At 37.2% G+C, this 12,154-nt stretch overlaps 1 protein-coding gene across 2 annotated transcripts in view; it reads right to left on the reverse strand.

Moving 5' to 3' along the window:
* The window catches only part of LOC138170507 (ethanolaminephosphotransferase 1-like), a 164,152-nt gene that overhangs the window by 37,822 nt on the left and 114,176 nt on the right, over nucleotides 1-12,154 (reverse strand). For both annotated transcript variants that reach the window (XM_069099893.1, XM_069099892.1), the window contains exon 6: nucleotides 2,664-2,772. In XM_069099893.1, the coding sequence (XP_068955994.1) occupies nucleotides 2,664-2,772 (109 nt within the window). The remainder of the gene's footprint in view (nucleotides 1-2,663; nucleotides 2,773-12,154) is intronic.

The following is a 12,154-nucleotide window of genomic DNA, read 5'->3' on the forward strand; positions in this document are numbered from 1 at the left end:
ACTTCTTTGCCACTATGATGGAATCGGCTTATTGGTTTTGGGATTTGATTTTCTGGTGTCTGAATAAATGTTTTGCTTCTGTCTTCTATGTGGAAAGTGTTATATTTTGGGCTTGAGCACCATACAGGTATATTTATAGTGATCATGGGTACTGTGAATATTGCATTGGCACTACATTGCCTCAGTTCCTTATCTGTAAAATGAACCGGAGAAGGAAACAGCAAACCACTCTAGTATCTTTGTCAAGAAAATCCCAGAAGGGGTCATAAAGAGTTGGAAACAACTGAAATAACTGAACATCAACAAATCATATGGATTCAACCTATTTTCACAATATTCACCATCACTCTATCTTCTAGCCAAGTTGGACTACTCACTGTCGCACCAATACATCCAGGTATTTCCTACTTTCATTGCACCGTTCTCAACGCCTAGAAAGCTCATCCCTACCAGGAACTGTCTTAGGCCTCTCTTTGTATTCCCAGAGCTCAGCACAATGTCCAGAACATAGTAGGCATTTAGTAAATGCTTACTGACTGACTGACTGACTGACTGACTATTACAGGCCTAGGTAAGGCAGCCTTAAAGGGTAAGGACCACCAGATACTATGTTTGCCATGGTAGCTGGAAAAATCCTTGCCAGATTCAAGCTTAGTCATGAAAGGCTGCTATGGTTACACTTTAGGTTCAACAGAGGAGATCCCTCCCAATGCAAATACAACCAGAGGGAACAGGAGTCACCAGTTATAAGGGTACATACCCTGTCTTTGCACTTAGCACAGCATGGGAATAAAGGAAGAGGGACCAGCAAGAGGAATTCCTCTAGTTATTTACTGACTTCCCAGAAGAAAGAAGGGATGGGGTTGGCCTGACTGATACTTCTTACCTATGTGTGATCCCTAGGCAAGTATGCTTCCCTTCTCTGGGCCTCAGTTTCCTCTTATGTACAATAAGAGGGCTAGACTATATCATCTTAGGGTTCTTTGTGTCTCTGTATCCTATGGTCTTTTGCTCTATTATCCTCCAAAAAAGACAGGAAACCAGCATGCCAGGGTGGGGTGGCAACCAGCCCAGCCATTTGCTAAGAGACAACTGATTTTAATTATTTCCAGCAGGGGGTTGAAAGCAGAATTATGTAAAAGAGCATGAAATTTTCTTATCTTTGCCATCTTGAAACTAGCCAACTGAGGTCTCAAAAATGCAGAACAAATATAACACCACCGAGGTGCATTATTCATGTAGGAGACAAATCATAGAATCAGGGGTATTCCTGCCCTCACGACGGATTTTGGTTTCAGTCAGACAGTAAACATTTATTAAGCGTCTACTATGTGGTAGGCACTGTGCTAAGCCCTTGGTGACACAAAGAAAGGGAAGAAACAGTCCCTGCTCTTGAAGAACTCGCAGGCTCATGGGGGAAACAATTATGTACAAACTACATGCAGGGTAAATTGAAGATAATCAACAGAGGAAAGGCACTAAAATTAAGGGGAATTAGGAAAGAAATCCTATGGAAGGTGGGATTTTAGCTGGGACTTGAAGAGAGCCAGGGAAGCCAGGAGCGAGAGATAAGAAGGGAGAGAAGTCCAGGTATGGAGGAGAGTTGGTCAAAATGCCCAGTCACGTGGTTCCATGGCCTCATCTGTGAATTGGCATAATTCCAAAGAGTTTTCTCCTGGAGGACTTTAACCCCAGGAGGGTTCTTTCTTCATTCCCAGACAGCAGAGATTCTTGGTTAGGAATTTATTTATTTTTTTAATCCATTGGAGCAAGGGAGTGGCATGACCTGACTTTCTCATGTCACAACAGGAATTGGACTATGATGAGATATGGCCCTGGCCTCTGCTTACTCAGTACATACCTGAGAAGTTACAGGCTGAGGCTTTCCCTCCCATTATCACAGAGGGAAGAGACAAATCCTTGACAGTCTATTGAAATCCTGTCCATTCTTCAAGACCCACGTCAAATACTACCTCTTCCACCAAAGCTTTCCTGACCCCTACAGGCAGAAATTAATTTTCCCATCCAAGAACTGTCAAAATACTTTGTGCTTCTCATATGGAAAATAGTCTTCTTTTAAATTATGTTTATTTCTTTATGTCTTATCCCCTTTACTAGGTTGTAAGCTCTTGATGTTTTACTTAGGCCATGCTTTATTTCATCCTTATTATTTCTGCTAGAAGAGGAAACATAGTATAGTAAACAATAAATACTTTGGAATCAGGATTACCTGGGTTCAAGTCCTCCCCCCAAACATATACCAGCATATGACTCTGGGTAAATACTAAATCTCTCTTAGCCCCACATAATTCTCTGAGACAATAAATTAAATGAGTAAATTATAGAGTAGGTATAAATCACTAAATTACTAGAGGATGTTTCTTCACTAGGAGACCCCTTTACCAATGAAATCACAAGTCTGATTCTTTCCACTCCCTCCAAAAAAAAAATCTTAGCACCTAAACACTATTTTGCACATAGACGCTTTTTAAATTTCTGAGTGAATGAATAATCAAATAATAACCAAAGATCATAAGGAAAGAGAAAGAAGAAAATGACCCTCACTCCTCAAAAGTTATGTAGAGCATGGTAGCATACAAAATAAAATCATGAAAATAAGTGGTGAAAAAATAACACAGATTTGAGTCACTCTGAGAACTTACCTATAATCAAGGTCAACGATACAGGTGTAACATAATAGCCAAACACCAAAGGTTTGTGCCAGATTTCTACACCAACAATAGCCGTCAACAGATACACTGCTACCAGAGTCTATAAAAAAAAAGGAAATTAATTTTTATCATTCGCAAACCAACATAAAAACAATGTATTAACCTATTCTCATTTGAATTTGAAAGGGAAAAGTATGTTTTACTATGTCACATTTTTTAAATGTCTCTTTAAATGTTTTCCATTTTTAATTTTTCCATCTTTGTATATTCTAAAATTATTTCATTCTTTCTGTCTGCCTTTGCTACAATATTTTCTTCCTATCTTATTGTACAGTCATAATAGACAATCCGTTTCATAAGTTGACTAAATTAATCCATTTCAAAGAAATGCGTACAACCCCCTTGAAAGTCTATATATTTTATTTCACCAACAATTCAGGCATGGCCTGGAATCCCGCTCAAACCCGTTATTCAAATAAGATCTGTCAGACAGCAAAGGTCTTCTGTAATCTTTATTTGTGATTATGTATGTAATCTTTACATCTGGAACTTCACCTGTCTTACAACTATTATGACAATGCCATGCCCTCACCCTGAGGTGAGCAAACACTCTGCACTAAGCAAAAAAACGAATCCATTTTTTAAAGATGTCAAATTCTTCTAAAAGTTGAAAAAGCAAAAACAAACAAAATAACTAGAAGAACCAAAAATACCACCCCCTTAAGCTATTCTAATATATTGACAACTATCCTGTTGGAACATTTTTATGGATGCACAAAAAAATCTGCCCGTTGACCAGACATGACAAGAGTAGATGTAGGCTATGACTAAGAGGAAAGGAAGAAAGAAAAAGAAAGGATGACTGGATGTGTGTATATGGATAGCATGCATACAGAGTATCCCAAAAGTCTTGGTGTAGTTTTAAGCTATCTTTATGTCCTCTATAGACTTATATATAAAATATAAATCTTCCATAAACATATAAATCTACATAAGTTCACATAGTCTTCCACCTCATACATTCAAAAAAAGGAGGGAGTTCTGAAAACTGGTGTTCCCAGAAATTAAAATACATTTTCACACAAAAACAATAGAAATGATTGTTAAGTGATACTATGTATACTTTATTTTAGGTATACCAAGAGCTAAATAATATGTGTGAAGCTGGTGGAAGAGCAACTATTGTTTTTAATTTATATATTGTATTTAGGGGGCAATAATGACTTAGAATATTTGTTGTTCATTCTTTTCGGTCTTTGATTCCATTTGGGGTTTTCTTGGCAAGGACAACAGAGTGGTTTGCCATTTTCTTCTCCAGATCCTTTTACAGATGAGGAAACTGAGGCAAACAGGGTCAAGTGACTTGCCCAGGGTCAGCTAGGAAGTATCTGAGTCCAGATTTTAACTCAAGATCTTCCTGATTTCAGGTCCAGTGCCCTGTCCACTGAACCATCTAGCTGCCTGACAAACTTTATAATCAACTCACAATTCTTTGGTTGCAGTATCTCAATTATCATTTTAAGAAACATATATAGACATACTCTTGTTCCATAAGAAATGATGAAGTGGACTGTTTCAAAGAAAACTGGGGATTCCTCTATGAACTAATGAAGATTGCAGGAAGGAAAGTTAGAAAAAATTCATACAATAATACCACTATAGAGAAAAAGAACTCCAAAAGACTTTAAAACAATGATCAAGGAGATGATAAACTTTAAGTCCAAACAAATGAAAACAAAGCATGATATTCACCTTTTAATAAAGAGATGGTGAATTTAAAATGCAAAAAGAGACACATTTTTGGACATGGTCAATTTGAAAATTTGTTTGGCTGATCAGCTATATATTGAGGGTCTTATTTTCTGGCTTGGTTTTTTAGATTGCTTTTTTGTTTTATTCAAGAGGAGGAGGGGATAGATGATTTTTTAATTTTTTTGTCTTTATTAATTTGTTTGTTTACTTTTAACTTACAAGATTCAAGTTCCACAATCCCTTGAGTTCCAAATTTTCTCCCCCTTCCTCTCCTCCCCCCCCCCCCCCCCCCGCCATGGCAGCATGCAATCAAGTATAGGATCTGCAAATTCTTTCACATTAGACATTAGTCAGATTATAAATGATTGTAACCAATGGAATGAATACTGGGAAAGAGGAAACAAAACCAAACAAGAAAAAAAGAGAGAGCAGGTAGTTTTCTTCAATCTGCATTCAAACTCTGTTCTTCCTCTCAAGGTAGACATCTCTCTGCATCATGAGTCTTTTGGAGTTGTCTTATAAATCCTGCATTGCTGAGAAGAGTCCAGTCTATCAAAGTTGGCCATCACACATACGTTGTGTCTGTAATTGTGTACAAAATTCTCCTGGTTCTACTCTTCTCACTCAGCATCAGTTCACATAAGCCTCTCCAGGTAAATATGAAGTCCATCTGCTCCTCATTTCTTACAGCACAATAGTATTCCATTACATTCATATACCATAACTTGTTCAGCCATTCCCCAATGATGGGCATCCCCTTAATTTCCAATTCTTTGCCACCACAAAAAGAGCTGCTATAAAAATTTTTGTACATGTGGGTCTTCCTCCCACTTCTATAATCTCTTTGGGATACAACCCTAGAAATGGTATTGCTGGGTCAAAGGGTATGAGATTATTTATAGCCCTTTGGGCATAGTTCCAGATTGCTCTCCAGAATGGTTGCATCAGTTCACTACTCCACCAACAATGCATTAGTGTTCCAATTTGTCCACATCCTTTCCAGCATTTGTCATTTTCCTGTTTTGTCATCTTAGCCAATCTGACCGATGAGATGTGGTATCTCAGAGTTGTTTTGATTTGCATTTCTCTAATCAACAGTGATTTAGAGCATTTTTTCATATGCTTGTAGATATCTTTAATTTCTTCCTCTGAAAACTGCCTGTTCATATCCTTTGACCATTTAGATGATTTTTTTAAAGAAGCACTTACACAAGTTCTTTTTCACACAATAGGTAAATACTTGTTTAATAAGAATTCAATAGGTTGAATAAAACACCACTGACAATATTTGCAATCAATTAGCAATGCTAATTGCCATTAATTGAGTACACTTCGGAACAGCTATTTCACATAATAGTTTTGAATAAATTTAAAGAATTTCTCCTTCCCAGTTATTTTCCAATTGGCAGTCATGACATTTTCTAATATTTTAAAATGGTATTGAAAGTAACGAGGCTGTTTTCAATTAAAACAACTGAAAAGTTTCTGTAAACTGATTCTCTCATGGAATTAGGACTGAATGTAGGCCTCATAACTCATGTAGCTCTCAATATTCTTTAAATACTTATGAGACATTGTGCTAAAGTAGCTGGAACTGATCCTGTATTTGAAGTGAAGGTGAGGTAAGAATGAGGACAAGTTCAAATAAATGGACATGATGCCTGAAAAAGTTGAGTATATTTGCTATAAGAAGTAATTTAGTAAAAAGAAAAATTATCTAATGGGAAAGGAGAGGAAAGATAACAGTATGTATTTTCCAATACTGTCCAATCATTTTTTTAAATCCTTCTGTTGGCTTGCAGTGCAACTATATCCATACTAGTGAACAAACAGATAGAGTTGTCAATTCTGTTTGCCATGTGTCAAAAACTAAAATTCCTCATGAAAATTCACTATGTTTTAGGGCTTCATCAATTTTTGGGTAGGATAAGAATATTAAAGGAGCCCTTTTGTTAAATTACATAGCTCTGATTTTGTTTGCAAGAGCAAAAATTAAATTCTTTCACATAAATACTGAAAAGGTAATTTTCATATTCACATCAATAGGCCACAGTGCAACCACAAAAGACCTACTCACAATTCATACTATGACGTCCAGCAGCCTGATGGCTTGACTAGTAACACAATGTGTTACTTCATGGGAACTTCATGACCTATAGGTTCTCACGCCTTTGGACAAGGAAGGGTGGCTGGAAGCACTTTTGCTGACTCTAGGGTAAAAGGAGTAAGGAGCATGGGGGTACACTTGTGATTAAAGGTCTATTCTACTGAGAGAGACTGATTCAAATACAGCAAAAGATATAGTATTCAAGAATGAAGATAGCAAAAGAGAGGAGTGGTAAAAAAAAAAGTGCAAAGACTTTCCTTGTACCAATACTCCAATGCCTCTCAGGAGTAAGGTGCTTAACATACTGACTGGTAAATTGTGATAAAACTGGTGTTCCAGATGCTATGCTGGGAATGACCATGAATTCAGAGAGAAAGCCCTAAACTTGTATGGGATAATATACTGGGTGAGAGATTAAGACACCATAATACTGAACAAAGGGATAAGAAATGGATAAGTGGCTAGGTAGTGAGCATCATTAACATACCTTCTCAGACAGCTACAAATCAGGGAAAGATAATGTTTCCACACTGTCATATTAGGGGGGAGGTTATGATGGAACAGGGGGCATGCATGACAGTATCACTACTCCCTCTCTGGGTTGTGAGAGATGTTGTAGTCAGGTTTTGTAATAAGAAGGTAGGTTGAGAAACAGAATCCTAATTGCAGTTTTTGCATTTCTATGTGGGGTCTAGATAATGTCAAAGAGCCCACTTACCTCTATTTCTTCTGGCACCGGGTACTGGTACAAATATCACTTGACATTTATATTTCTATTTCAGTTACAATTCTTTTGGGTTTTTTTCAGTGCAGCCCTAGTGCTTGCGAGGTTTATAGAATTATCTCAGCTGGTTGGCTTACAACCCAAATTGTCAAGTCAATCAATAAGCACTTGTTAAGTGATTGCTATGTCAGGCACTGTACTAAATGCCGAGCGTGCAAATACAAAGAATAAAATAATATGCAGAAACAAGGATCTTACATACTAATAGAACAGAAAGTATATGAAAATACAAAAAGGAGAAATAGAAAGTTAATTAATACAAATATGTACGTAATAGTTAAAGTCCAGATAGGACTGTAGTTCAGAGAATTTCTGTGCAGGCAGATTGGTCAGACATTGGAAACAACCAACTCGGAAGAATCTATTTAGATCCGAATCATTACTAACCACTCTAGTGAATTTCTGCCCTTCAGAGTTCCCCCAAATGACCTTTGGATATCATACACTCTGGCTGAGACCTAGATCAGAACTTGAATGTTGCTTTTAGGTTCAAGTAAGCCTGTCTAATCCCAATCTTGACCCAAGGAAGGACTGGAGGCCCCCCAGTACCTAGTATTCAACAAAGACTTGCTGTTTAAGTGTTCATTGATTTATTAAGTCCATCTCAAGGTTTTGGTATATAAAAATACTCGCCATCTTGGCTAAGGCTTTTGGGTACCTAGCCAGTATATAGCTAAATATTTGAGCAAATGGTCATAAATCTGGAAATTATGGTACCTCCTGAGGAATAATTATGGTATAGCTCCAAAATTTCTTACCCCCCCCAAAAAAAGAATCAAGATACTAGGAAATTAATGCATTTCAAACAAAAAAATATGAAGTTAGCAGAATATTGTACTGAGATCCACGTTTTCTTGTTAGATACATAATACATGTTATATATGTACATACATAGTATGTATATGTGTGTATGTGAATGTATATGGGTACCCTCTCTGCAATGTATATAGTCTTGGACATTGGTTGGGGCAATGAGTCCAGCATCACTCAGCTAGTATGTGTCAGAGATGGGACCTGAACCCAAGTCTTCCTGGATCCTCATCTACCTGATTATACTTCATTTCATAAATATACAATTAGAGGAAGTTATTATAAGAAATAAAAGCATGTCACCCAATGTATTTGGAGGACAAACTGGAGGGTGGGGACATCTGAAGGAAAAACAGTTATCTCATCATAGTACCAAGGATACAGGCTTGCTACAAGTTTGGTCTGCAGCTTGACTGCCAAGCCGCATGCCTTTGGTTTGTTCTCCCCTTAATGTCTTAATGTGACATTTGAACCTTTCTTTTGATCGAAATCTATCTTTCCTTCTAGGGTTAAAACCACCAGTCAATCCAATTAAAGAGAACAGTAAACTGAATTTCCCTTGTGGAACATGGAAACCTTCCATGGTTGCCAAGAAGAGCCTGACATGTTTTAAGATGTAGATTATGCATTTAGCCAAATCAGCAGTTATGAATTAATAGCATTGTATGAAAATTCAGATATTAGGTAAAATAAGAATGAAAAGGTTATTCTGTGAAATAGCCTCCAGAAGCAGGAGGTAGGTGTTTTCAAGGCCCCATTCATAAAATCAAAGCAAAATTGTGTCAACTCAAGAAGATACTTCACTGTGCCCCCCCCCTCCAAAAGTTGAGGCCATTGTGTTCCTCTTTTTTAAAATCTTTAGCCTTCATGCCCCCGTGAGAATAGCAGATGCTGTGCCCCTTAGAGGAATATAAACCCCCCTTTAAAAAGTCACCCAAGGAGGACCAAAGATGGTGGAGTACAAGCAGGAACCCCACTGAATTCACCCAAAATTCCCCTCCACATAATTTTGAAATAACTCCTCAAATCACATTTTGGAGCAGCAGAGCCAATAAAAGGTCAGGCATTTTTCCAACCTAAGACAACTTAGGAGGTTTGCAAGAGAGGTCCAGGACATGATGGGGGGCCCAGTCTGAAGCATGGCAGCAGCACCAGTTGTGGGGCTTGGAGGTAGCAATGATAGATGGCACAGCAGCAGCATTGAAAGCTCTCAGCCCAGAGAGGGTCAGAAAGAGATTACACGGGGACTCTGCTGGCACTGGGTATAGATGGAGCTGACTGGCAACTTGATTGCCCATATGTAGTTCTGGGTGGAGAGAAGAGCTTGTGATATGTCACAAGGGAGAAGGGGCTCTAGTCACAGTTCAAAGGCAGAAATGAGCACTAATCCTTGTGGCTGCACAAGAGCAGGGGACCTGATCAAAATTCCAGGTCCAAGAAGAGGGTTAGGGCTTGCAGCTGCAGGATAGCAGGGGACCTTCCTAGGTAAAGACCAGAGTACAGACCAGGAGAGCAGTGACCTCTCTCCAGATCACATCGCCTTGGAAGCACCAAAAATTTGCAGACCCCCAGAACTAGCTCACAAAATAGCAGCATGAAAAACCTGAAGCATGGGATAGCGCCTTCCTACCCCAAAGTGAGCAGAGCCCAATTTTAACCATAGAAGTTAAAATCAAGAAATAGACCAGAAGAAATGAATGAAAAGAAAAAAAAAGAAAGAAAGAAAGAAAAGAAAACTTGACCATAAAAATATACTACAGTGACAGAGAAAACCAAGACAAAAATTCAGAAAAAACAACAACATGAAAATACCAACAAGTAAAGCTTCAGAGAAAAATACTAATTCAACACAGGTTACAAGAGTTAAAGAAAGAACTGAAGAGTGGTAAAGGAAAAAATTGAAAAAAAGAAATGAGAGTGATTCAAGAAAATTATGAAAAGAGAATTAACAGCCTGCAAAAGAGGAACACAAAAAATGTTGAAGAAAATAATACCTGGAAAAACAGAATTGATCTAATAGTAAATGAGGCACAAAAGTACACTGAAGAAAAGAACTCCTTAAAACAGAGAATTGGTAAAAGGGAGGAGGTATAAAATCTCAATAAAGAAAATAACTCCTTAATAATTAGAATTGTGTTGATAAATGGTCAAAGGATATGAAGAGGCAGTTTTCAAATGAAGAAATTTTTTTTTTGCCTTTTGGAGGGCAATTGGGGTTAAGTAACTTGCCCAAGGTTACACGGCTAGTTTTTTTGAGTGTCTGAGGCCGGAACCGAACTCAGATCCTCCCGACTCCGGGCTGGTGCTTTACTCACTGCTACATAGCCGCCCCTCAAATGAAGAAATTAAAGTTATCTCTAGTCATATGACAAAATGTTCTAAATCACTATTGATTTGAGAAATGCAAATTAAAACAACTCAGAGGTACCACATCATATCTATCAGATCGGCTAACATGACAAAATAGAGAAATGATAAGTGTTGAAGAAGATGTGGGAAAACTGGATACCTGTGCATTGCTGGTGGAGTTTTGAACTGATCCAGCCATTCTGGAGAGCAATATAGAACTATGCCTAAAGGGCTATAAAACTGCTTTGAAGCAGCAATACCACTACTAGGTCTGTATCCCAAAGAGATCATAAAAAATGCTAAAGGACCCACATGTGCAAAATTATTTATAGAAGATCTTTTTGTGTTAGCAAAGAATTGGAAATTGAGGGGATGCCCATCAATTGGGGAATAGTTGAACAAGTTGTGGTATGTAAATGCAATGGGATACTATTATTCCATAAGAAATGACAAGCATACAAATTTCAGAAAAACCTGTAAAGACTTGCATAAAGTGATGCTGAGTGAAGTAAGGAGAACACTGTACACAGCAACAGCAACATGGTCAATGACCACCTTTGATAGACTTAGCTCTTCTCATCAATGCAGTGATCTAAGACAATTCCAAAAGACTCATGATGGAAAATGCTATCCACATCCAGAGAAAGAACTATGGAGTCTGAATGCAGATCTAATTATACTATTTTCTCTCTTTTTTTCTTTCTCGTCATTTTTCCCTTTTGTTCTGATTCTTGTTTTACAACATGACTAATGTGGACATATGTTTAATATGGTTGTACATGTATAGCCTATATCAGATTGCATGCTTGGGAGAGAGAAATTTAGAACTCAAAATTTTATAAAAGTGAATGCTAAAAACTAAAAATAAATAAATATTTTTTAAAAGATTAGAATTGGGAAATTGGAAACTATGACTACATGAGACAAAGAAAACAGAGCAACAACAACAAAGACAAAAGAATTTTTTTTAATGGAAAAAAAATGTGAAATATCTCATTAGAAAAAACAACTGACCTAGAAAACAGATTGAGGTGAGATAATTTAACAATTACTGAATTTTTCTGAAAGGAATGATCAAAAAATAGTCTAGACTTCATATTTCAAGAAATTATCAAGGAAAACTGCCCCAATATCTTAGATCTAGAAGGTAAAATAGAAATTCAAAGACTCCACTAATTACCTCCTGAAAGAGATCCCAAAATGAAAACTCCCAGGAATAGCAGAGCCAAATTCCAGAGCTCCCAGATCAAGGAGAAAATATTATGAGCAGCCAGAAAAAATAATTCAAATATTGTACATCCACAGTCAGGATCACACAAAATTTAGCAGCTCCCACGTTAAAGAATCTGGAGGGATTGTAATATGGTATTTGCAAAAGTCAAAAAATCTAGAATTAAAATCAAGAACAACCCTACCTAACAAAAGTAAGTAAAAACTTTTGGGGTTGGGGTGGGGGCGCAGATAGACATCTAATGAAATAGAGGATTTTCAAACATTCTTGATTAAAAGACCAGAGTTGAAAAGAAAATTTGACATTCAAACACAAGATCCATGAGAAGCATAAAAAGGTAAATATAAAAGAGTAATCATAATAGATTCAATAAGATTAAATTGTTTACATTCTATATGGGAAGATGATTAATGTAATTCCTAAGAACTTTATCATTACTGGGGCAGATG

Source organism: Petaurus breviceps, unplaced genomic scaffold (assembly GCF_028583685.1).
Source record: "Petaurus breviceps papuanus isolate PSGF00001 unplaced genomic scaffold, PetGlider_PUasm1.0 38, whole genome shotgun sequence".
Lineage (NCBI taxonomy): Eukaryota > Metazoa > Chordata > Mammalia > Diprotodontia > Petauridae > Petaurus > Petaurus breviceps.